This window comes from Vombatus ursinus, unplaced genomic scaffold (genome assembly GCF_900497805.2).
Source record: "Vombatus ursinus unplaced genomic scaffold, bare-nosed wombat genome assembly UNPS02014791.1, whole genome shotgun sequence".
NCBI lineage: Eukaryota > Metazoa > Chordata > Mammalia > Diprotodontia > Vombatidae > Vombatus > Vombatus ursinus.
In genome coordinates this window covers 78,763,259-78,789,868 of record NW_020954569.1, presented here as the reverse complement: position 1 = coordinate 78,789,868, position 26,610 = coordinate 78,763,259, and the positions used below count along the sequence as shown (strand labels likewise).

Sequence of the window (26,610 nt, the reverse complement as noted above, 5' to 3'; positions counted from 1 at the left end):
ACTATACTATACTATACTATACTATACTATACTATACTATACTATACTATATTTACTGCTTGGGGAAAAGCTTTGCTGTTGCGAAAGGCTGACTGGAGAGAAAGATTCTACCTTTATCTTTTCCGGCACTGCCATCTATAGTTTCAGAGTTGGAAAATACCTCAGGTTTCAGTCAAGGGAAGAGACCTGGAAAAACTCAGCAGATCTGAGGCTTTGGGATGAAAGAGTCTATTGCTGTCTCAGGGTGCAGACAAGGGAGTAGATCTAGAAAAGCTCTGCAGCACCCAGGCTGAGGGTTCTGTTTTGCTGAAAGAGCTAACATTGCCTTGGAAGCTGAACACAGAAGTGGCTCAACCACCAGGACAGCAGAGGCCCTGAAGGATTGACTCCATCATTTATGAACTGTTGTGCATTGCTCCTGAAGGAGACATCAAGGCCTGAAGTTTAGAGCAATGATTAACCTGGGGCAATGTGCTTTCTACTAGTGTACCTCTGTGCTATGGAAGTGACCACTCTTGTCCACAGACACTGTGTACTTAGATGTAATGTATCCAAGGTTTATGGAATGTTATATTTAATTAGTGTTGCTTTGCCTTTAGTAAATGTTTTTAAGAGCTATAGTATTCTCTTTCTGCTTCTTTCTAGAAGTATGGGTTCCAAGCATATGGAAAATAAAATATAATATCAATTTTTTGATGTATTGATTGGTTTTATGGCTGGGTCCTGACTGGGAGAAAAATTAATCCCCTACAAGTATTTGAATTCATAATATTCAAAGTCACAGTTATGTAAAATAAATTAGTTCTAGCCCAATAGAAATATTCGGTATGAATTCAAATAATACAACCATTTCTGGGAACTCCCTATTTGCAATAATTAGGACTTCGGTGTATTCATTTCTTTCTTTCTTTTTTTTTTTGGAAGCAATCAGGGTTAGGTGACTTGCCCATGAGTCACACAACTAATAAATGTCTGAGGCTGGATTTGAACTCAGGTCCTCCCGACTCCAGGGCTGCTGCTCTATCAACCACCTTGCTGCCCCTCTTCTTTTTCTCAAAAAAAATTTTTTTTCAAAGAGATGGCTCTCTAAAGAGAGGAGGAAGGAAATAAAGAGAAATGGAAGCTATGTAAAAAACAAAAGATCAATAAATGACTTTAAAAAAAACCCAGTGAAGGGGGCAGAGCCAAGATGGCAGAGGGAAAGCAGTGACTTGCTAGAGGTCTCCCCCAAACCCCTCCAAATACCTACAAAAAATGCTTCTAAACAAATTCTAAAGCAGCAGAACCCATAAAAAAACAGAGTAAAACAGATTTCCAGCCCAAGACAACCTGGATGGCTGATTGGAAAGGTATATCGCACTGGGCTGAGAGAGGAGCCCAGTTTAGCGTGGGCACGTAGGCCGCAGCGACCCTGGAGCAGGCCTCAGAGGACTGAATCGCAGGCAGCTGTGGCAGTTTCCAGACTTCTCAACCCATGAACGCCAAAGACAACTTAGAAGGTCAGTGGGAAAAGTCTGTTACTGCGGTGAAAGAAGAAGCTAGATCTCAGCCACCCCGAGGGCAGCGGCTGGTTTCTGAGCTTCCAGCCCACAGACTGAGTGGGAATCGAGTGGCTGATTAGAGGGGGATTGCAAGGATCTCTTTGCCAGGGCTGAGGCAGGAATCTCTTGCTTTACCCGTGCTTGGATCTGGGTCACAGTTCTGAGGGGCGGTCCTGGGGCAAGGATGAGCGCTGGTGTGGTGGAACTTGTGGTGGTGGAGAGAAAACGCCTCGCCCCTTATCATACCACCTTGAAAGAACTGACACTTTTCAGGTCCCTAGAAGTATCTCTGAAAACAGCTGTACAAACCCCCAAAGTTTGGGACAGTACATTCTCCACATTGGAAACAGACTCTTACCTTAACAAAGAGTTTAAAACTCAAGTAATTGGTTGGGATCATGAGCAAGCAGCGCAAAAAGAGTCAGACTATATTACCTTACTTTGGTGATAAAGAATATCAAAACACACAACCAGAAGAAGAAAACAAAGTCAAAGCTCCTACATCCAAAACTTCCAAGAAAAATATGAATCCAGGCCTTGGAAGAGCTCAAAAGGGATTTTGAGAAGCAAGTAAGAGAAGTAGAGGAAAAACTGGGAAGAGAAATGAGAGTGATGCAAGAAAATCATGAAAAGCAAGTTAACAGCTTGCTTAAGGAGACCCAAAAAAATACTGAAGAAAATAACACCTTAAAAAATAGCCTAACCCAAATGGCAAAAGAGGTCCAAAAAGCCAATGAAGAAAAGAATGCCCTAAAGAGCAAAATTGGACAAATGGAAAAGGAAGTCCAAAAGATTACTGAAGAAAATACTTCCTTAAAAATTAGAATAGAGCAATTGGAAGCTAGTGACTTTATGAGAAATCAAGATACTGTAAAACAAATCCAAAAGAATGAAAAATTAGAAAACAATGTGAAATATCTCATTGGAAAAACAACTGACCTGGAAAATAGATGCAGGAGAGAGAATTTAAAAATTATTGGACTATCTGAAAGCCATGATCAAAAAAAGAGCCTAGCCATCATCTTTCAAGAAATTATCAAGGAAAACTGTCCTAATATTTTAGAACCAGAGGGCAAAACAGAAATTGAAAGGATCCACCAATCTCCTCCTGAAAGAGATCCCCAAAGGAAAACTCCTAGGAATATTGTAGCCAAATTCCAGAGTTCCCAGGTCAAGGAGAAAATATTACAAGCAGCCAGAAAGAAACAATTCAAGTATTGTGGAAACACAATCAGGATAACACAAGATTTAGCTGCTTCTACATTAAGGGACCACAGGGCATGGAATATAATATTTCAGAGGGCAAAGGAGATAGGATTACAACCAAGAATCACCTACCCAGCAAAACTGAGTATAATTCTTCAGGGGAAAAAATGGTCATTCAGTGAAATAGAGGACTTTCAAGCATTCTTGATGAAAAGACCAGAGCTGAGTAGAAAATCTGACTTTCCAATACAAGACTCAAGTGGAAAATGAAGAGGTAAACAGGAAAGAGAAATCATAAGAGACTTATTAAGGTTGAACTGCTTACATTCCTGCATGGAAAGAAGATATTTGTAACTCATGAGACCTTTGCCAGTATTAGGGTAGTTGGAGGGAAAAAATTATATGTATGTGTATATATAGATAGATAGATAGATAGATAGATGGATAGATAGATAGATAGAGGGCACAGGGTGAGTTGAAAATGAAGGGGTCATATATGGACAATAAAATTAAGGGGTGAGAGAGGATTATACTAGAAGATGGAGAAAGGGAAAGGTAGAATGGGGTAAATTATCTCACAAAAAAAAAACAGAAAAGAAAAGGCTCTTACAGTGGAGGGGAACCGGGGGAAGGTGAGAGGAAATGAGTGAATCTTATTCTCATAGGATTTGACTTAAGGAGGGTATAACATACACACTCAATTGGGTATGGAAATCTTTCTTACCCTACAGGAAAATAGGAGGGGAAGGGGACAAGAGAGTAGGGGGATGATAGAGAGGAGGGCAGATTGGGAAAGGAGGTAATCAGAAGCAAATACTTATGAAGAGGGACAGGGTCAAAAGAAAGAATAGAATAAATGGGGGGGGCAGGATAGGATTAAGGGAAATAGAGTTAGTTTTTCACAGCATGTCCACTATGGAAGTGTTTTGCATAATTGCTCAAGTATAACCTACATTGAGTTGCTTGCCTTATCAATGAGAGTGGGTGGGGAGAGAGGAAGGGAGAAAATTTGGAACCCAAAGTTTAAAAAAACACATGTTTAAAAAAATGTTTTCACATGCAACTGGGAAATATGAAATACAGGAAATGGGGTACAGAAATCTATCCTGCCCTGCAGGAAAATAGAAGGGGAAGGGGGGGAGAGATAGCAGGGAAAGCAGACTAGGGGAAGGGGTATTCAGAATGCATGCCATCTTGGGGTGGGGGGAGGGGTGAGATGGGGTGAAAATTTGGAACTCAAAATCTTGTGGAAGTAAATGTTGAAAATTAAAAATAAAAAAAATTGTAAAAAAAACAACCCAGGGAATATGTAATCTTGGCTGGTTTGTTAAATGGGGAACAGTGATGGGGGCTCAAAAGCTAGAGCTTCGAGTAAAAGAAGCACAAACAACAGGGTTACTCCTAGGACCCTGAGCGTGAGTTGTAGCAACATGGCCACTCCCTCTGAGAACTCCTGACTTATAAGTGTGAAAGTTCAGGTTGGGTCACCAAGCAAGCCAACCCAAAGAAAAACATGAAGGAGGACTGGGTGCCATGGCATACTACACCAACACTATATCAGTATTATCCCTTCTCAAGAACAGTATGTAATCATCCCTTCTCTTACTTACATGCATCTTCTTTTTTTTAATTAATTAAAAAAATTCAGCTCTGAATTCTCTCCCTTCTACCCGCCCTCCCCTCACACACTGAGAAAGCAAGAAAAACAAAACCCATTACAAACATGTATAATCAAGTACAACAAATTGCCATATTAGCCACGTCACAAAAAAAAAGTTTCATTCTGCCTTTTGAGTCCATCACCTCTAATTGGAGGTGGTAGCATCTCATATGCATCTTCAATCTCTACCTATCCAATGATTGCTTCCCATTATACTAAAGTCTCCTCAATACTAAAAAAGTTTTCACCCATTCTACCCCACTGTATCACTGTCTCATCTCTCTTCTTCCTTTCACTGACAAATTTATATAAAAAGTAGACTACATATCTGAATGCAGATTGATGCAATGACCAGTCTTAAATTTGGAAAACTGATGATGATAGTGAGGCAGTGGCCTATAGGTGTGGAAAGCTATATAAATTTTGACCCCATTGATTTTTCAAAAATTTGTGTTCCTTAACTTTTTTTGTTACAAGAAAAGGTGGGGAGAAGCAGTTACTGGGAAGTGAAATGTTTTAAAATATTTTATATAATTTACATCTTCATTTCACAATCCTCCCTCTTCAATTTGCAATTTGACTTCTATGTCTACAACTCTACTGAAACATTCTCTTAATGGTCATCAATGATGTCTTTTTTTTTTTCATCCTACCTCCTCAGTGACTTCTCTGCACCATTTGACACTGCTGATAACCTATCAACTTCTAGATAATCTCACAGAATAAAAAAGTCAGAAGATATCTCAGACTTTTAGTGCAGACATTCTTAACCTGGCATCTCTGGATAGATTTCAGGGGAGTCTTAGAATGTGGTAATGGGGAAAAAATTTTATCTTTATTTTCACTTATCTCTAACTGAAATTTAACATTTCTGACAGTTATTGATAAACATTATTCTGAGAGGTTCAAATGCTTTATCCAACTGCCAAAAGGGTTCATGATATACAAAATTTAAGAACCCCTGATCTAGTCTAACCTATACCTGAGCAGAAACCTCCTCTACAATGCCACAGAAAAACTGTCATGCACTATCTCATCCTATGGCTTCCAAAACACCACTCTTCTAGTTCCACGTGTTTCCTAATCACTTCCTTCATTGACTTCTCTCCTCCTCAATCCTAAGGTTATATCCTTGGCTTTCCCTCTTCCCAAGCAAACTCACCCATTCCCATAATTTCAATTGTTCTTTGCAGATGCCTCCTAAATCTCCTTCTCTACACCTGAGCCTTCCCCTAAGCTCCAGAATAGCATCTTTTTATAGCTTAGACATTTCAGACTCTTCAGGACCCCATTTGGGATTTTCTTGGCAAAGATACTAGAGTGGTTTTTCATTTCCTTCTCCAGCTCATTTTACAGATGAGGAAACTGAGGCAAACAGGGTTAAGTGACTTGCCCTGGGTCACAAAGCTAGTAAATGCCTGAGGCTAATTTGAACCCACGAAGGCAAGTCTTCCTGACTTCAGGCCCAGCACTCCATCCACTGTGCCACCTAGTTGCTCTGCATCTTTAATTACTTACAAGACTTTGACCTTGATCTTTTGCAACCACCTCAAATTTAACACATCCAAAGTTGAATCTATCATCTTTTCCCAAAATAACTACTCCTTCTCACTCCACTATTTTTGCTGGTGATACCATCACTTACTCATTATCAAAATATCAACCATGCACACCCACCAAATATGTGTCCCCCAAAACTCTGTCCAAGGCTCTCTTCTCTTTCCTAAGATAATCTCTCACTTGGTAATCTTATTAATTCTCATGATTTAATTCTCATCTCTATACAGATGATTCTCAGGTCTATTTAGGCATATCTTTCTCCTTAGCTCCAGTCCCATATCATCAAATGCCTACTAGACATTTTGAACTAGATGGCCTATAATCATCTCAAATATATCATGCTCAAAACAAAACTCATTCTTTTCTCCCAATCACACTCCTCTTCTGAACTTCCCTAATAAGTCAAAAGCATCATCATACTTCCAGCTACCAAAGTTCATAACCTCATGTCATCTTCAACTCACATTGCTCACCCCACAGATCCAATCATTTGTCAAATTTTGTCATTTCTTTCTCCGTAACATGCTTCCCACACATACCCATTTCTCCACCCACACAGTCACCTGCCTAGTTCAGGCCCTCCATCACCTCTTGACTTGATTACTGCCACAGCCTCCTAATCCTGTTCCCTTCCTTGTGTGTCCCTCCACTCCAATTCATTCTCCACACAGTGGCCAAAGTGATTGTCCTAAAGGTCAGGTCAAACTATAACCATCCCCTTTTCCTTCATCCTCAACTCAATAAAGTCCACTGCCTCCCTATCACTTCTAAGATCAAACAACCTTAATCTGGCATTTAAAACTCTTCACAGCCTATTTCCTTTCTGCTTCTTGAGTCTTTTAACACAATCACTCAAAAGTACAGATACAGGGGCCTCCTACTTGTTGTTCCTCTCTAAATTTATTTTATAATAAACTGTATATATGTTCTAGCTTCTTACTGAATTGTAAGCTCCATGAAAGTTAAGATCTTTTTATTTAGTACAGTGCCTAGCACTCTGCATACAATAGTTACTTAATAAATGTTTGTTTAATTGAACTGGATGTCCTACATAGTCTTCTAAATGAGATCCACCATCACCTGAGAGTTAAACCTAATGATCCACATATGCAACAAGTGGGTCAGATTTGGTCATTCTGTATCCTTTTTTTGTTGTTGTTTAGTTGTTTAGTGTCTCACTCTTTGTGACCCCTTTTGAGGTTTTCAAAATATACTGGAATGGTTTACCGCTACCTTCTCCAGCTCTTTTTATAGAGGAGGAAATTGAGACAAACAAGGTTAAGTGACTTGCCCAGGGTCACACAGCTAGGAAGTATCTTTGAACTCAGGTCTTCCTGACTCCAGGCCTGGTAGTCTACCCACTGTGCCACCTACTTGCCCCTCTTTATCCTGAGACATATAAAATGCATTTCTCTCACTTTATATGGAAAGTCTATAACCTTGACTCTTAATAACAACATTCTACAGCATTTTGCTTTACTTCTTTTGGGCAAAAGCTACACAGTCTAATTTTTTCTAGTAGCAAATTTGTTTTATCAGTACAAAAACAGTTATGCAGTTTTGTTGGTGCTAGCAGAATTGTGCATTTAAGAAATCAGGTATACAGCAGGGGGCTGGTCAGTGCTACAGACAATGTATCACTGAGACATACTAGTTGTGTTTAGAAACCTCAAGGGGAATGGTTATCAAAGCTAAAACTATGTTAGGTATGGTAAAACTTTGCCTCTATGATACAAAGATGACATAGATAAAAATATTTCATTAGTATCCTAAATTAGGTTATATATAAAGCTTCTTTAAATATAAAAAGAACCAACTGCTGGTCATTATTATTCTTACTATAGTAAAAGCAGCTGCCAAGTTTAAATGTTTTAAATATCTTTATTATTACTATGACATGCTCCTTTTTTAAAAAAAAGTTTTTTAAATTCATTGCATTATGTCCTGCACAGCCTTCTAAATGAGATCCACCATCACCCAAGAGAGTTCAGCCTAATGATCCACACATGTGGGTAAATTTTTTTTTTTGTTCAAAGTATGACATGAAGCTAATATAAAGCTAATGTGTCATTACAATACCTTAGACCCAGAAGAAGAGAATGAGCTACATTGTATTTGGGAAACTGTGCAATGTTTTCAACAATCTCAAGCTGAGTCTTTAAACAGAAACTCATCTCCTTAACACTAGTATTGTTCTGGCATTGTTACACATGAATCACAAAATACCACAACTCTGAAGAGCCAAAACTGCAGGTGAGCCAAATGGCAATGGAGAGATACTGTGGGCAACAGAGGTGACAGTATACAGCCAGTGATAAGTGTCACAAAATACATCATTCAGGTGATGTGTGCTTGGAAAATGAGGGGGGCCAATCATGCGGCAAGAATGAAGGGTAACAGACGGGAGAGCTCAGGGGCTGAACTGGTATTCACATGATATTAAAGACCAAGAAGGCAGCCTCTGGCATTTTGATTAGACACCTCCTTCCTATCCTCCCCCACTACCCCTCATCCTGCCCAATGTAGAACATTTATAGGAGCACAGGCTAAGAAAGCAAAGATGAATTGTGATCTTCTCCACTGGAGGGAGAAACAATTAGATCATCGATCCATTAAAGGATTACTACCATAAACAAAGGGCTAAATAGCATATACGTACATATGTACGTATATGCACATGTATGTGTGAATACATATATATACATGCATACATAGGCATATACATATGTGTGTATACATATATACATACACACACACACACACACACACACACACACACATATGCATAAATAAAAAAGCTCTACTCACCAAAAGGCCGGTCAGTTGATTCATCTTTAATGTCTGTTTCAAAAAAAAAAAGGAAACAAAAAGATAGTGATTATGAACTATAACATTTTTCATAGTGCTGAAAAATGTTACTCAGAAACAACTAATTTTTAGAGACAGTCAATCCCCTGACTTATGAATATCTCAGACAAATGAAGGGCCACATACTGCTACATTGGGAAGAGGGGTACTCCTCCTAGTAAATCTGCAGTCATCGGCTGTGCTTGGGGGAAGGGACTCTCTTAACGTTATGGGTACTGCTTATTTGCTTACTACTTACCCCACTTTACTTTCTTTACTCAGATATCTTTTGCTTTTCTGCTCAGTAACTATGTAAATTCCACCAAAATCTTCTAGGGAGATTTTGATGGCTGCCCTTGCAGCTTTCTAAACTCCAAAAGAACAGACTTACTACATATTCATCTCTATCTCAAGCTTCATCTTCAATTCAGTTTTTAAGCAAGGGAAATGTAATGAGTCTATAGCTTGAGTAACCTTAATGTTGAGCTCCCTCTGATCTTGTACCCTGGTTACAGTAACAAGTCTGTTGCCCCTGGGCCTGAATCCCTCCCTTGCTAATTTATCTATCTTAAGGATTATAGTCCTATCCTGAACTCTAATACCAGCAGGTTGAAGCCTCCTAAAAAAATTCTACACAGTAGCATGGTTGATGTGTTTGTTGGTTTTGCTGAACAACATTTTAAAACTTTCTTTTAAAATCTTTCTTATGAGGGATTTTTTTTAGATAAGGAAGGGATATATTTAGAAATGAAGGTGATATAAAGACAAAAGATATCAATTAAAATAAGATTAAAAAAGAAAAAATCTATACTGTATATTTTAAATCAGAAATTCTGCACATTAAATAGTTGAAATTAATAGAGTTTTGCATTTGTACTACTTACCAGGATGCCCAAGATTATTTAATTCATCTATATTGAAATTAAAGAAACCAGGTTAACTTTATTGTCATTTTATCAATATTGCACCAAGTTAAATCTAATCAAGGAAAGCAGGTTCTAAGAAAGAAGTTATATAATTCTTAGTATAGAACTTTCAAAGGACTCACATGTGAGGACCTGAGATACTTAAAGAGGGAGAAAGAATATGTCCTATTGATGCCAACTGTGATTTCTAACCAATGATTGCTTTTTTCTTGAATTTCACAGTTTTCTCAATGTTTATCAATTAAGTACAGAAAACATTTTTACAAGAGATTTTGACGGGCAGATTTGGGAATATCACAGGATCACAGAATTACAGTTAGAAGAGACTTCTGAGACCATATGATTCAACACTTTCATTTTGTAAATAAGGAAACTGAAGCCCACAGAGGTTCAGTGATTTGCCTACGGTCACACGGCTAACAAGTGGCAGAGTGGGGAATCAAATCCAGGTCTTCTGGCTCCACACATGATTCTTTTCACTGAAAGAATGGAAGAGCAAGTTTGTTTACTGGATTGCCACTGATTTGAAGGCAGTATGGTACCATGGAAAGAGCACTCACTAGTTCTGGAGTAAGAAGACTAGGGTTCAAATCTCACCTCAGACACTTGTTAATTGTGTGACCTTGGGGAACCCACAACCTCCCCAAGAATTAGTTTCCCTTTCTGTAAAATGATGGGAGATGACCTATGAGATCTCTTCCAGTTCTAAATTGATAATCCTATGACAGGAAACATGATTTGAAAAAATGATTTAATAATAGTCCAAACTGAATAACAAATGGTCTTTAATGAAATGCATAATAATGAAACATAGAGTATGCACACATTCTGTGGGTAAAAATAAATATGATAAAGTATACTGTAACTACAATATACTCTTCATAATATTTCTAACCATCAATTATTTAAAAAAAACTTTTAAGTCAAACTTTATTTTGGGAAGAAAAACTGGACCCTAACTTTTCTACTGACATTTTGGGTATAATTTTATATTATGTTATCCTCAGAACTTTTTGAATAACTTTTTGTAAAGTTATTGTTTATAGGATTTACATGAAGACATGGACAGAACAGCACAGGATGAGAAGGTAAAGAAGGGTATCTTTGGAGGGAGTACCCACATCGATGAGATCACAGAGGAAAGCATACATACTGTACATACATTGACTACTCGTATTATTTATAGTATAGGCATTGACTAAAGACCAAATTGTACTAAAAAGAATTCAATAAAAAGGGAAGCAGAGCAAGATGACTGTTTAAGTGAATCAACTGATACGGAAGATAATAACTAGCTCACATCACAGAGAGAAGGCTTTTGAAACTGTTATCAAGCATGTTAGAATTAATTTTAGAAGGCCAACTAGATTCATTAGTAAATTCTAGAAATCATACAACTCATCAATTAATAAATGCTTTTGGATGAGAGTGTGTCAGGATAACTTCAAAGCCTCTTCCCTGGATAATAAACATTTAATGACTCAGATTAGGATATTTTCAGGTGCTAGGGGATCATAATTCACAAATTGTGAATTAGAGACAAGGATTTTAAGTCATCAAGCATTAAGACTCCAAAGAATTATAACCATGACTAGGCTTAGAAAAGGGAATTAACATTCCAATAAGAAGTACTATGGAGAGGAATTAGATCAGGAGGAAACCCAGGAAACATAAAGAAGTGATTAGGCTTTTCTTAGTACACCTTAGTAGATTCTAACAACTCTATGTAAGTTTGAGAGGCAGGAACTGAAAAAAATACTTGCTAAACTAAACCACATTTTTCTAATAAAACGGCACTATGCTAAAGAACAGTAGTTTAGGTTTTAAATTTAATGATTACAATTGAAGTAAAATACTTGTTTGAGTACTTTTTTTGTTTAGTTCAAAAAGAAATTTTAAAATCCTTTATTCTCAAATTGTACAAGACAAAAGGTGACACTTTAGATTATTTTAAAGGGTTTTACTTATAAAAATAACTGGGGAATCTATTCATTTTACATTTTAAAAGCATACTTAATACTGTTTAACCAGACACATATGACCACAAACTGTCTTTTTATTTTGCTGCAAGGCAATCTGGGTCAAGTGACTTGCCCAGAGTCACACAGCTAGTATGTGTCAAGTGTCTGAGGCCAGATTTGAACTCAGGTCCTCCTGACTCCAGGTGCTCTATCCACTGTGTCACCTAGCTGTCTCGACCATAAACTTTAAATATGACATCTGAGAAATATTTTCATTTCAGAGGCATATTATTATAGGAGAAAGATATAAAAGAAACCAAACAAGTATTTAGGAAAAGAGATCCTTCTACCATCTTAGGATCTTTTAATATTAAGGGTATAAAAGCTTTAAGAAAACATTTGCAACTCATGCCGTTCACTTAGGAAATTACTAGTATACTAAAAATTAAATCACTGCATGAACGGCACTGTAACATCAGAGTCACAATGTTTTGAACAGTTTATAAAATTCTGAAAACTAAGAAGAATTTGAAATAAACATGCAACATGCTTAAATCAAAATATCTTATACTTGATTAACCCACTGGCAGCTAGTATTTTTTTCTGTCACTGCACTCACAGTATATCTACAGATGAACCAACCCAAACAGTAGTCAGCATGCAGAATATTTAACTTTCACAACCATGGCATTATACTACCTTCAGTGCATTCCACTGCCTCATCTGTTCTTCCTTGTTTTAGAAAAAACAAATTTGAATGTATTGTAATTCATGTTTTTAGGAAGGGCAGGAATTAAGTACACAAAAATATACATACTACAGAAATTGTTTTTGCTAAACCAACATATTAAATGTCAACATTTAGTGTTAATATTTTCTATGAATACATAGAAAATAGGGCTACAAAAGGACATAAATCATAATAGAACTTTGATATCTAAACAGAGCTTTCCTTTACCTTATTGTAGCACTTTCATTAAAAATTTTCCTTTTAAAATGTTTTTCTATTTTATATAAATTTATATGCTAAAAGTTGAAACAGAGTTCTCTATATACACATACCTACATACATATAATTAATACATACATATATGGTATATATATATATACTCATATATATCTTTTTCAATTATTTTCACTGTTTTTCCACCTGTATAACTGGCTTTGAACTTAGTATGTCATACTCAGAAAACAGAACACCTTAAAGATATGGTTTAATTTCAACAACAAAAGCAACAATCCTCTAAATCTAACAGGTAACCAACCAATGAGAACAAATGGAAGATATAATAATTGAGTACCAGGCCACAATTACTTCATCTAGAAATTATTCACAAAGGCTTTATCAGGTATCTCATTAGTTGCCAGAAAAGGAGAAGTTAAATGAAGCTTAAAAGATTCATATAAATCAATAACCAATAAGAATTAATTAAGTACCTACTATGTGCCAGGCACCATGGTAGGTGCTAGAGATATAAGTTGAAAGAATGAAATAATTGCTAGATGTACTAGTAGTAGTAGTAATAGTAGTAGTAGTAACAGTAATAATAATAATCATAATAATCATAATGATAATGATAACAAAGAACATTTATGAAGCACTTTAAGGTTTGTAAAGTGCTTTAAAAATATTATTTCATTTTATCCTCACCACAACACTGGGAAATAGGTGCCATATTATCCTCATTTTACAGATGAGGAAACTAAGGCAGATAGATGTTAAATAATCTGCCCAGAGTTACATAGCTATTAAATTTGAACTCAGGTCTTCTCACCTCTGGGTTTAGCTCTCTATCCTCTTTGACACCTAGCTTCCTGGCACAGAGTAGGTGTTTAATACTTACTGGTTAATTGACATGAATCCCCATGCAATAAGCTTACATTGGGGGATTCAATTATACAAATTCACAACAGCCAAATATTAAATTAATAAATACAAATATGTATAAAGTAGTTACATACAAGGTAATTTGGGGGGGAAGACTCTAGAAGTTTGGGGGATCAGGAAGGCTTCATGCAGAAGATGTTGCTTGAACTGCATCTTACAGGAAGAAAGGGACTCTGAGGAGATGAAGAGGGAGTACATGCCAGGCATGGAGAATAACCAGTGCAAAAGTATGGAGACACAGATGTATGTTGTATATGAGGAGAAATACAGAGTGAGCAGGTTGGCAAGACTGTAGAGTGTGGAAAGGTGAAGCATGTCCAATAAGCTTGGAAAGATAGGTTAGGGCTAGGCTGTATAGGGTTTTAAAAGCTAAACAGAAGAATTTCTTGGTTATCCTATAGGCAAGAGGAAGCCACTGGAGTTAGCTGAACAAAAGTATCACATGGTCCAACTGGTACTTAAGAAAAATCACATTGGTAGCAGCGTGTAGGGTAGATTGGAGTGGTGAGGGACCATTTAAGAGACTGTTGAAATATTTTAGGTGAGAAGTGATGAGAGCCTAAAGTGGTAGCTGTGTGAACAGAAGGAAATGGTTAGTTATTAGAGATGTAGCAAAGGTAGAAATGGTGGCTATGTGCAATGAGAAAGAGTAAGGTGTCCAGGGTAATGCTGAGATTATGAACCTGAGACAACGGAAGGATGATGGTGACTTCAACAGAAACAGTTAAGTTTTTAAGAGGGGAGAGTTTAGGGGGAATGAGTTCAGATGCACATCCTTTCTTCCCTGGGATTAAGTTTAACAAAAACCAACCAAACAAACAAAAAAACACACAAAACTTTCCACATACATAAGACATAGGAAAACTGACCTGGGCAAAAAACTGGACTTTTATTTGGATGCCTGTGTTGATATAATAAAATCTGAAGCAAAACTTTACCTCCAAAAAATACAATGTAATTATGTGAAACCAATTCAATATTCTAGTTATATTTAAAGGAAAAGAAAATTACTTTGAAGAATTCTAGTTATTTAAGTGCAGATGAGCCTAATCTTACAACTTGTATTTTTGCAATTATCAAAACAGTATTGCTCACCTACGATGATTTCTACTTTCTTGCTGTCTTGATTGTCATGGTCATTATATACATGACACCAATAGGTTCCCTGATGCTCCAAATCAACATAAGGCACCTATATAAACAAAAGGACACAAAAAATAGCTCCTTAATTTTAGACTTAATTAGAATAAGCCAATAACTACTAATAAAAAGGAACAAAAGTAATTCTCTAACAAGATTAGGTAATTTCACAAATTTCTGGATAAGCTTTGTTATATTTCATTAGGTTTGTTACAAGCCAGTAAATGACAAAAAAGGTGGGGCTGATATAAAATTATACTATTTAATATTCTGACTATATACCATGGAAAAGTTTTAGTGTCCAAGTGCAGCCATATGTAAGAATCAATAAGTATTCAACAATAATTATCAGATATTAGAGATAGGGTATTAAAAATCTTTAAAACCAAAGTATCTACACATAATTTTATTCTCATGTAACCTGCAATAAAGTGTTTACTAAAATAGTATATTTTCCAAAGATCATTTCCTTACCATATATAACTTTTTTGTCCCATGTGTTATTGGAAATCCATTTCTGAACCACTGATAATGAGGAATAGGGCTTCCAATAGCCATGCACTGTAGAACTAATGTGCTGCCTGGTCTCAACTTTTGGGGTTTTGGTTCAATACAGATTTGTAGTTTGGTTTCAGAGGAGCCATCCAAACTTCCTTAAACAAAAAGAAAAAAAGAATTAAAAATAAATAACATGCACATTCACTATTTATTCTTCTAAAATCAGAAGTAGTTTACAAAGTTTTCCTGTAGTCTTTATAGCTAGTTTACATTCAAAGTTATTCTACTTATGCATATCAGCTTTCTAGGGTTAGAAACAGTAATAAGATACATAATTTTCCACTAGTAATTTAACATAATTAGGAGTTTCAAATCATATAAAATGGGGCCACAACATCTCTAACTTTAGTTCATTGTTAGAACACATCTAGAAATTAGTGATCTCCTGTGAGATTTTACTAAACTATCATGGTGCTTAAAAAGTAGCTTCAAAAATCCATCTCACTCCTTTCCCCTTGCCCTCAGCACTACAGTGCCTATGCCTTCAAATGTGAGAAGTCACAGTCACAGTAACCAAGGTATTAGGTTGAAGGCATTTTGGCAAAATTTCTAGGTTACTAATTATATAATCTAGTAATTTACAGAAATATTGAATAGGTTAGGGCCAAGGAACCTGTAGCATACCACTTAAGATTTCCCAAAGGGTCTATGTTTTGGTAAAGTTTATAAGCATCATATAGTAAAAATCTCATTTATTCAATGACGAACCTTCCAGAATCTTTGGATATTCATTAACATTCCACGACTGGAAGTAACCAGCAATATGATTTAGTGCAAAGATTACTGGGTTTGAATTCAGTTGATCTGGGTTCAGATATGGATTTCTGCCAAGTCACCTTTGTGACTCTGATCAAATCACAACCTTTCTGGGTTTCATTTTCCTCCTTCGTAAAGTGATGGAATTCTATCAGATGACCCTTCTAGCTCTATATCAATGAACTATGATTCTAAAGGGAAAAATCCCTTTTTGATGGCAAAGCATGGAGCAAATAGCCAAGAGGAATCAAAATTATATCTGACATGTCATGATTAACTAACTTGCTACATACAAGGAAAGGTACAATATAAAAGTGTGGAGATATTTGTAAAAGGTCATTTCCCCCCCACTGCAAAAGCCTGAAGCATGGGAGAAACGAAAGGGGATAAAACAGCCAAAAGGAAAATCAAAGAGAAAAAAAGCAACAATCAACAGCAGTGACGACAATCAGAAGTAACAGTAAGAGCACAGAGAAGCAAATGTAATTGAAGGCAATCAGGTACAAAGTTACAAAAAAATAATGAATGCTGTCATATATCTCCAAGTCTTTAAAGACTCAAGATTGCTATTCTCTGTTTACATGAGAATGGGGAAAGGAGTGAAGAAAGCAATTGTGGTACAACTCTATGACACTTGAAGGTATCAGTAAGCCATAGAAAAGACATACCTACCAATCAATACTGATCAACAGTGGGAGTGACACTCAAATCAGATTAAAATGGGGAAATATTTAGCAAAACAAAAATACAACATAACATAATGTTAATATGTAGTTTTCTAAGTCAATCTGCGTCTTAGAAGAATACTTAATGTATGGTTTAGTGGCCCCTATTCTTATGTGAGTTTGACACCAGTGGCCTAGACTGGGGTAGAAATGGGGGAAGAATAGAATTCAATATATATATATAACCTTATTAACAGATGTTTGCCCTGAGTTATCAATAAAAAGATGAATTGTGTTCTATAAAGGTCACCAGCTCCCAACCATCCCTCCTTGACTCCAACCCTCATCTTCACCTACTCCCCCACTAGGAACTTGAACTCCATCCTAGGAATCACCATGGGTTCTAAAAGAAATTTAAAAAATTTTAAAAAGTCATTATGGGGCATTTGATTTTTATAATTCTGAAGATAGTTTCTATCTTACAAAATGTTTCTGTGATTTGACTCCATATGTATCATTAATCAACATCCTAGAATTCTGGAGAGGTAGTTCTGAAGAAAAATTATTAAAATAATTGTATATGGAATGTATTTTATGATTAAATACACATTTCCATTATTATTTTAAAATGAAAAAATAACGGCAGTCTCTCCTAACACATATGTAAATTAGTGCTGATTATTTGTGGACAGAAAGTATTAAAATCAGTTTCAATACTATTTATACTAGAACTGCATGGCTTATCTTCACAATGTTTCAGTTTTTTTTATATTAGCATTTACCATAAAATCTCTAAATAAAGTCTGCAGCAAGAAAGGCTATTTTTAAATTCATTAAGATGTATACACATATGTAGTTTTAAAAATAAAAATTTAAAATATGTATTTTAAAAATAAAAATAAAAATGTTGTTCTCATTTTTACTAATCATTATGTTAATAATTTTATTCTTCTCCTTAATCAAAATCTCCATGATTTTTAGAGAGTTAAAAATAAGGAGGGACAAAGAATTATAAATATAGGATAAAAGAATCTATTTTAAAATATTTTAATTTTTTTTCTTATTGTACTATCTCCACTTCCATTCAAAAATTACTGCCCATATTTATTATCTTTCTAATGTGTATTATATTCTTTTTGAAGCAATCAATAATATTCTTCTTAATCAATCAATCAATCTTTATCAAACTTCTACTCTGTGCAAGGTACTGTCCTAAGTGCCAGGATACAAAACACATTTAATTTTTTATTCTCCAAAATAATGTGAGGTAAAGATCACATAAGTGAAGCTACATATACAAATTATCTTCTGGGGACAGTAAAAACTCTACCAGAGTAGAAACTCTAAAAGTACAGAGGATGTTAGTGCTGGAAGAGATGTTGGAAGTCATTTAGTCCAAACAACTCATTTTGCAGATGAAGAAACTGAGGTTTAAACAGGTTTAGTGGCTTCCCCAAGGTCACACAGCTAGTTAGAGGCATATCTAAGACTAAAAAACAGGTCTCCAATATTCTTTCTATTAAATTATACTGCCTTACAAGTAACTTAAAGGACTGTATCCTACTTATGGTGGCGGTATATGAAACTGGTTTATATGGTAATGCCTTGGCATATAATCTATATGGATATTGGTATAAAATCTGTTTATTTGGTAGCATCTTTTATAGCACAGATTATATGCTATTATTTAGGCATAGATCATATACCTAGGTACTACCAAACCAGAACTGAGCTATACAGGGATTATGGAGAATGGAATAAGGGCTCTACATCACTGAAGAAATGACAACTGGGATAAGCAGTTCCCTCAAAATGGTAAGGCATCTCTATCTGTCCTCATACTGCTCAGTTTGGAAACAGCCAGAATTCACTTTGTAGAGGAGGAATTAGGGCTGCCTCACTGTCACAACCATAGAGCGTGGAATTCCAACAGCATATTTAGGAAGAGGAGTAAAATGACTTAAAGTTAATCTTTGCATCTACATCCACCCTTTCCTTTAGTCTCTCTTAAGATCTTGATTCAAATTCTTCCCCAAATATTTATTAGTTTTGTGACCCTGGTTTAGTCTCCCAACCTCTCAGCCTCAGTTCCCTCATTTGTGCAGCGGAAAGAAGGAAGGAAACACACCTTTATTTGGCACTACTATGTGCCAAGCTCTATGCTAAATGCTATACAAATATTATCTCATTTGATCTTCAGAACAACCCTGGGAAGCTATTATTACTCTCAATTTATAGTTGAGGATACTGAGGTAGACAGAGATTAAGTGATTTGCCCAGGGTCAAACAGTAAGTTTCTGAGGCTACACTTGAATTCAGGCCTCCCTGACTCTAGGCTCAGTGGTCGATCCACCATACCACCTAATAGCCAATGAGGATAATAATAACTTACGGGGTTGCTATAAGTATTAAATGAGAATATGTACATAAACTATTTTGCAAGTCTTAAAAGTACTATATAAATGTCACCTATTATTGTTATTATTATTAATAACTGTTATGTGCAAAGCACTGTTAGGTGCTGAGATACCAAAATGAAAAACAACAATAACAACAGCAACAACAAACAGTCCCTATCCTCATGGAGCTTATAATATAATGGAGGAAATTACCTTTAGACAAGTAAAATTAAGTAGAATGTGATAAAGACAAAGGAGAAATCCATACAAAATACTTTAACATTTTCCTAAAATCATAGCTCTCATCATGTTACTCCCCCCATCTCTCTGTGCCCCCCCAGCCTCCAATCTCCAGTAGCTCTAGGTTCAAATATAAACTCCTCTGTTTGGCATTTAAAGTTCCTTACAATCAGGCCCTTCCTTCTCTTTCAGTTTTCTTATAAGTTAATTCCCTCCATGCACTCTATGGTCAAGCCATTCATGCCTACTTAATGTTCTGCATGTACAACATTCCATCTCATGTCTCCACGTTTCCACACACAGTTGTCCCCCATGAAGCCATGTTACCCTTAGCTGTTAGTGCCCTCTCTCCCAAACTCCCTTGCATGTTTTATGCATACATGTTCATATATACATGTTACCTGCCCCATTAAAATGTAAGCTCCTTGAGAACAGGGAATGTTCCCCCCTTTTAGTCTTTGAATCCTTAGCACTTAGCACAGTGACTGTCATATATACACTCCTCTCTTCCCTCCACTTCAGAGTCCCTCTCTTCCTTTAAGATGCAATTCAGGCATCATCATCTGCCTGAAGCCTTTCCTGATTCCTCAACTGCTAATGCCCTCATCCCAAATTACCATGTATTTAATTATTTTATGTGTGTACATACATGTATTTTATTAACTTTAAATTTTTGCTGTATTGATTTTTATATGTACTTGAGGTTTCCCATGTTAAAGTAAAAGCTCATTGCATATAGGAATTATTTGATTCTTTGTACTTTTATCTCCAGCACCTACATAGTTCCTAGCACATATTAAGCAATAAATACTTATTGAATGACTGATGCTATCTGGGATATCATCCACACAGATTATGTCGAGAGATGGTCCCTTTGATATTATAGTAACTAGACTTTCTCAGATAGGGTCCAAGATAAATGCTTCTTTGCATTTGTCTGTGAGGTTTTTATGCTTGGATACATAGCCAATTCTTGTGAATGTGGCCTATACAGCTGAGAAATAGGCACACTCCCTTCTATTTCCATTAAATATTCTCCATATTTAACTTTTGTAAAATTCTATTTAATTTTCTTATTTTTTGGTTAAATTTATCTAAAATGAATTATCTAAAATAAATCTAAAGTAAATTGAAGTCTCCCACTATTATGATTTTATTTTTTTCCTCTTATAACACATTTTTTTCCTTCAAGAATTTGTTTGCTATGCCATTTGGTACATATATGTTCAGTGCTGATATTAATTGTCTAGGCTACCTTTTAGCAATGTAGTTTCACTGTTTATCTTTTTTTTTTTTTTTGGTGAGGGCAATTGGGGTTAAGTTGACTTGTCCAGAGTCACACAGCTAATGAGTGTTATGTGTCTGAGGCTGGATTTTGTTTATCTCTTTTAATTGGGTCTATTTTTGCTTTTGCTTTTTCTGAGGTCATGATTGCTACCCTTGCTTTTTTTTACTTCAGCTAAAGGGTAATACATTCTGTTTCAGTTCCTTATTTTAATTTGTTATGCATCTTTCTGTTTCAAGTATGTTATATGTTATAAACAACATATTGTTGGAGTCTGGTTTCTGATCCATTCTGCTATTTTCTTCCATTTTGATGAGTTCATCCCATTCACATTCACAGTTATAATGGCTAACTGTATATTTCCTTCTCTCCTATTCTTATACTTATCCTTTTCTTTTTTCCTCCCTACCTCTTTAAGAGTCTTTTTTGTTTTTGACTAATACCACCCTTAATCTACCTTCCCTCTCATTTTGCCCTTTTTCCTTTGCCCCTTTCCTTCCTATTTCCCTTCTTTATTAAAGAATTTAATGGACTTCTTTTAGTCCTCATCCTTCTTGGCTTCTCTGTCATATCTGATGCTCTTGACTACCCCTTCATTTTGAAAACTTATTTTTTCCTTAGCTTTTGTGATACTGCTCTCTGCTGGTCCTTGTCCTTACATGTTTGAGTGGTCCTTTGCAGTTAATTCCCTTTGCTGGATCAACATCTATATTCTGCATCCTGCTTTTTCCTTCTGGCTCTATGTTCTCTTTCGGTGGCATAATCTCCCATGAATTCAATTATCATCTCTCTGTAAATGACTCCCAGATCTGTATCTCACGTCTCCATCTCTCTTTTGAACTCCAATCTCCCCTCACTAGCTTCTGGATTCTTCACCTAGGTGAATTAGTATTCTCAAATAACCTAGATAGTATTTTCAAATCCAATCTATCCAAAATCTAAGTCCACAGCTTTTTTTAATTTCCCTATTTCTGTTGAAACCTCATTATCCTTCCAGTCACTCAGATTTGTAACCTTGAAGTCACTCCAAAATCTTCATTCTCTCTCACTACCCCATATTCCATCAATTTCCAAACCTTGATGATTCTTTCTTCAAAACATCTCTTGGATGGATCCTCTTCTCTCTATTCATACAGCTACCATGCTACTAGTCTAGGGTCCAATCACCTCTTGCCCAGATTACTATAAAAGACTAGGAATTACTCTTCTTGTCTCCATTATTCTCCTCTTTCAAACCATCCTCCATGGACATCAAACTGATTTTTTTAAAGCTCAGATATGGTCATGTTTCTCCCTTGCCCAAGAAGCTTCAGTAGCAACCTATCACTTCTAGAAAAAAAAATACGTGTTTCTCTGTTTAGAATTTAAAGGCCTTCACAATCTAGCTACAACCTTTCTTTCTAAACTGACTTGATATATTCTATGTTATACTGGCCAAATTGTAGTTCCTGATACCAGACATTCCCTCTCTGGCCTCTCTCCATCCCCTGGCACCAGTAATGCTCGCTTCCTTTTCACCTTTGCCTCTTGGACTTAACAGCTTCCTTCAAGATTCAGTTTGAGTGGCCCTTCTTACGAGTGGCCTTCCTAGATTACCTCCAGTTGTCAGTACTCTCCCCTGCCAAAATTACTTTGCATTTCCTGTGAATACATTTTATAACTATTTAACCGTGTACTTGTTCTGTCCTGCCCTTTCCCCCTCTCTAGAAATGCAGGCTCCTTGAGGAAAGATTTCATTTTTGTCTCTGTATTTCTAGTGTCTAGCACATTGTCTTATACATAGTAGGCAGACTGAAATTTCCATGAACCACATAACCGATAATCCATTAAATCTTAATGTGAGAGAGAAGTGATTTCTGAAGAACTTTATTTTGCTTATATGCACAAATCTTAGCCACCTGGGTATGGATAAAAATAAGTACTACAATACAGGGTTCTCAGCTGATTTGAAATTTATTTTATTATCATAATTTAGATTAAACAAGAACTTCAATAAAAAATGGGTAACTTTAAATTAGTTTTAAGTAATACTATTAATTTCTTCCCAAGACAAATAGTATTAGGAGAAAAAGCAACCATTCTCCTTCCCACTCCCAAATGAGAAGAAATTTAATTTGACACTTACTACAAGAACCTTCAGAGACTTCACAAACATCCAGCTGTGCCCACTGGCTGAATTCAAAGGCAGAATTATTATTTACTCGACAAACATAAAAACCAGAATCCTTTACAAGCACTGGATTAAAAATAAGCTCCGGTGAATTCCCATGTGGAATCTGTGTCAAAAGTTAATAACAAAAAAGGAATGATTCTTTTAATAGTAAACTTTAAGAAAATAAAAATTAAAAAATCTAATATGCACAATTCATGATCTCTGGAAATGTGTAACAACATGTATGATTCTTCTTCTAGAACAACTGCTGGTTTAAAAAAAATTCTTTTACAATTAAATTGTTTCAAAATCTAGACAATCCTCATGAAGAAGCTCACTTTTCCTTATTTTATTTTTATTTGGATCTTCTGACTTTATATCACTTAAATTTCTTAATTGATCCCTCTCTCTCCTCTTCCCAGAGAATCTTTTATAACAAAGACTAAAAAGGAAAGAAAATAACTTAAGCAATCTAAACAACACATTTTAAAAGTCTGTAGCATTTCACATCCAAACTCTCCTACCACTGGGGGGAAAAAAAGAAGGTGCCTCTTTGGGGCCAAACTCAACCACTATAATTTCATGACTATTTTTTTTTCTGGTTCTCTTTATTTCACTTTGCATTAGTTATACATTTTCCTCTGCTTCTCTGCTTCATAATTCTCATTTCTTCACTATCATAATATTCCATTTCATTCATTTACCACAACATGTTTAGTCATTCCCCAATCAATGGCTATCTCCTCCCTTAACTTCTTATGCCTTTCCTGTTTGTTTTCTCTTCAAATATTTTTAGTGCTCATATGATCCTCTTGCTTTATTGTTTATTAATCATAAAGGTAGACTTCAACTTTGGTCTTTGTGAAATATAAGTAATTTAACAGGGGTAAACAAAGTGGGTAGGAGGAAAGGGGCTGATCAACCAGAATGCCCTCATTTAACCTGTATCACTAACTTACTACTTCACTATTTGCTCAGCTTCTGGTACGGACAGCTCTGCATAGGTTATTCCATCACAAAAGTGCTTATCCATTATGTTATGTAACAGAAAATTGACGATACTACAATGTTTAAAAATAGTTCAATTATTCACATGTTACAGGGATTAGAAACTGTTCCTCTGTTGTTTTGTGTAAAATATTTTTATGAGTTAAGTAAGAAACAAGAAACAAGTCTTTTCAATGGCACATCTATTATTAGAGTTAACAGAAAAGAACCAAGGTTTTAAGAAAAACCCAATGAGAGAGGCTCTAAATGTGGAATATTACATTTTTATTAATCCAAAACATTCCATTATGTAAAAGGGGCAAAAAGTCAGGGGCACCAGATTATATGGGAAATGGACCAAAGAACTCCAACTGGGCTAAGTGGTACTAGAATAATATCTAATGAAATAAACTGCAGTGTTAATACAATTTTCATGAGTACCTTAAAAGAAATTCCCCAAAACATATTCAGTACTCAAATTTATTTTTCCTAATTTTCTTATCTATCTGCTTGAACTTATATAAATTTTAAAAGTTATTACCTCTTTTTTCATTTTGAACCACTGATACTGCACAAAAGGATGTCCAGTTGCCCGGCAACAAAGTTTGACGTATTGTCCTGCTAATATAGCCTTTGAGACTGGATTTACAATAATCTTTATACCTTTAGGGGAAAAAAACCCAAAAAACTGATTTTACTATGTAATAAAATCATGTGACAGAAACTTTCTTAATTAATATTCCTCAAATTAAATGAAAATTTTGCAATTAGGCTGTGAATTTATTTCTGCTGTAAGTTTTCAATCAAAAGTCATCATGTCAAGTTTATAGAAGGAGAAGTGAACGCAATGGTTCTGGAAAGTTATTCAGAAAAAAGCACATTTAACAAAGACATTTTTAAGGGCAGCTAGGTGGCACAGTGGATAGAGCACCGGCCTTGGAGTCAGGAGGACCTGAGTTCAAATCCAGCCTCAGACACATAACACTCACTAGCTGTGTGACTCTGGGCAAGTCACTTAACCCCAGTTGCCCCCCTAAAAAAAAAATAAAACCAAAAAAAAAAAAAAAAACCAAGACATTTTTAGTTTGCTCACTGTAAAATATCATGATGGGGGGGTGTAAAAGGTACAAATCTTTTAATATATTATTCAAACATTAGTCAAATAAAATCATGTACATAAAGCATTTTGAAAACTTTAAAGTATTTTACACATGTAAGATATTGTTATAGTTATTATGATTCTGCTTCAGATTAACCCAAACTCTTTAGCATCAAATTCAAGGCCCTCTATAAACACACTCTAATGACTTCTTGTAATACTATTTCCTTTCCTATACCCTTCATCTTTGCATCCTACTAGGAACCTATCACAGTGCCTGGCAGACAGTAGGTACTCAATCATTTTTGCAAAATGGAAATGACATTTCAGTAGTTTCCTCTGGATAAAACAGTAACTCCTCTTCCCTTTTACAACACTTTGAACTTCACTTCTGTATTTATTACATTTTATTTTATATTAAATTTATTAGTGTGCATATTTTTCCTCTGCTACTAGATTGTAAACTCCTTCCTACTAGGAACCTATCACAGTGCCTGGCACACGGTAGGTACTCAATCATTTTTGCAAAATGGAAATGACATTTCAGTAGTTTCCTTTGGTGGGTGTTAAAATTGAAATGAAATTTAATTGGTCATTGAAAAATAAAAATAGTCTTTGAAAGAGTAACATGTTCCCTTCTAATGATACTATCACACATTACAATAAGGCTGTTAATACCCAGGACTTAAAATCATAGAATCTCAGAGTTGGAAAGGACCTGAGAAATCCTCTAGTTTAACCTCCAACCTTTACAACATGCCAACACTTTGAAGACCTTGAGCGTGAGAGAATCAGCTACTTCCCTCCCTACAGATTGCCTGTTCCCCTTTCCCATTGCTATGGTTTCTCCTTTCATCAAACCTAACTTCCTCTTTCCAATTTCAAATCAGTACTCTTTTCTAGGAAACTGCTGTCTAGCCATCTTGGATCTGTAAAGCTGATTTTTAAAAACCAAATTTGGATGTTATTTATATAAATTCCTATTAAATTTTATTTTATTAGAGATGGCCTAACATTTTAGACTGTCAAGGTTTCTGGATATTAATTCTCACCTATCCTTCCTAATTTTGTATCACTGGCAAATTTAATAAGCATGTCATCCATAATTTATTAAGGTCATTGATAAAAATATGAAAGAGCAAAGGGCCAAGCAAGATCCCTGAAACAGTCCAGTAGATACTACTTGCCAAGTTGACATCAAACTATTAATGACTACTCCCTGAGACCAGCCATTCAATTAGCCCCAAATCTAACTAACTGTATCACTGCCCAACTCTTCCTTCTCCATGTTGTCCACAAGAACAGAATGAGACTTTGTGAAAAGTTTTGTTAAAAATATAAGTTAAATCTATTTATTTTATTCCAGGCAAGCTCTAATAATCCACCTGACCCAAATAGGCTAATGGTTCCAATGACTTCTTCTGTAATTCAGAAGATATGCAAGAAGAAAAAAAGGCAGTTCAATTATCTATAACATAGCTGTACTATTGCCCAGATCTTCAGAGATAAAGTCAACAATTATAAAGTTCTGTTTTCAGACAATGGGATATGACAAAATTACAGAATAAACTTGACTTTTTTTATTCTTGTGAAGGGCTATCATTCAGGTAGCTAAGAAGTGTAATGGATTGAGGAACAGGCCAGGAGTCAGGAAGATCTAAGTTTAAATCTGGCCTTAGACACTTACTAGTTGTGTGCCCGTGGGCAAGTCAGCCTCAGTTTCCTCAACTGTAAAATGGA

The 26,610-nt window shown here is 35.7% G+C and overlaps 1 protein-coding gene across 3 annotated transcripts in view; it reads right to left on the bottom strand.

The window, feature by feature from the left end:
- MALT1 (MALT1 paracaspase) overlaps positions 1–26,610 on the bottom strand; it is a 79,925-nt gene that overhangs the window by 36,023 nt on the left and 17,292 nt on the right. Inside the window, exons 3-9 of one of the 3 annotated variants that reach the window (XM_027868912.1) lie at positions 24,313–24,434; positions 22,758–22,908; positions 15,204–15,382; positions 14,685–14,781; positions 12,401–12,433; positions 9,699–9,725; positions 8,776–8,808 (exon numbers count right to left, since the gene is read on the bottom strand). In XM_027868912.1, coding sequence (XP_027724713.1) covers positions 8,776–8,808; positions 9,699–9,725; positions 12,401–12,433; positions 14,685–14,781; positions 15,204–15,382; positions 22,758–22,908; positions 24,313–24,434 — 642 coding nt within the window. The remainder of the gene's footprint in view (positions 1–8,775; positions 8,809–9,698; positions 9,726–12,400; positions 12,434–14,684; positions 14,782–15,203; positions 15,383–22,757; positions 22,909–24,312; positions 24,435–26,610) is intronic. The other 2 variants (XM_027868913.1, XM_027868914.1) reach the window with 2 other exon arrangements.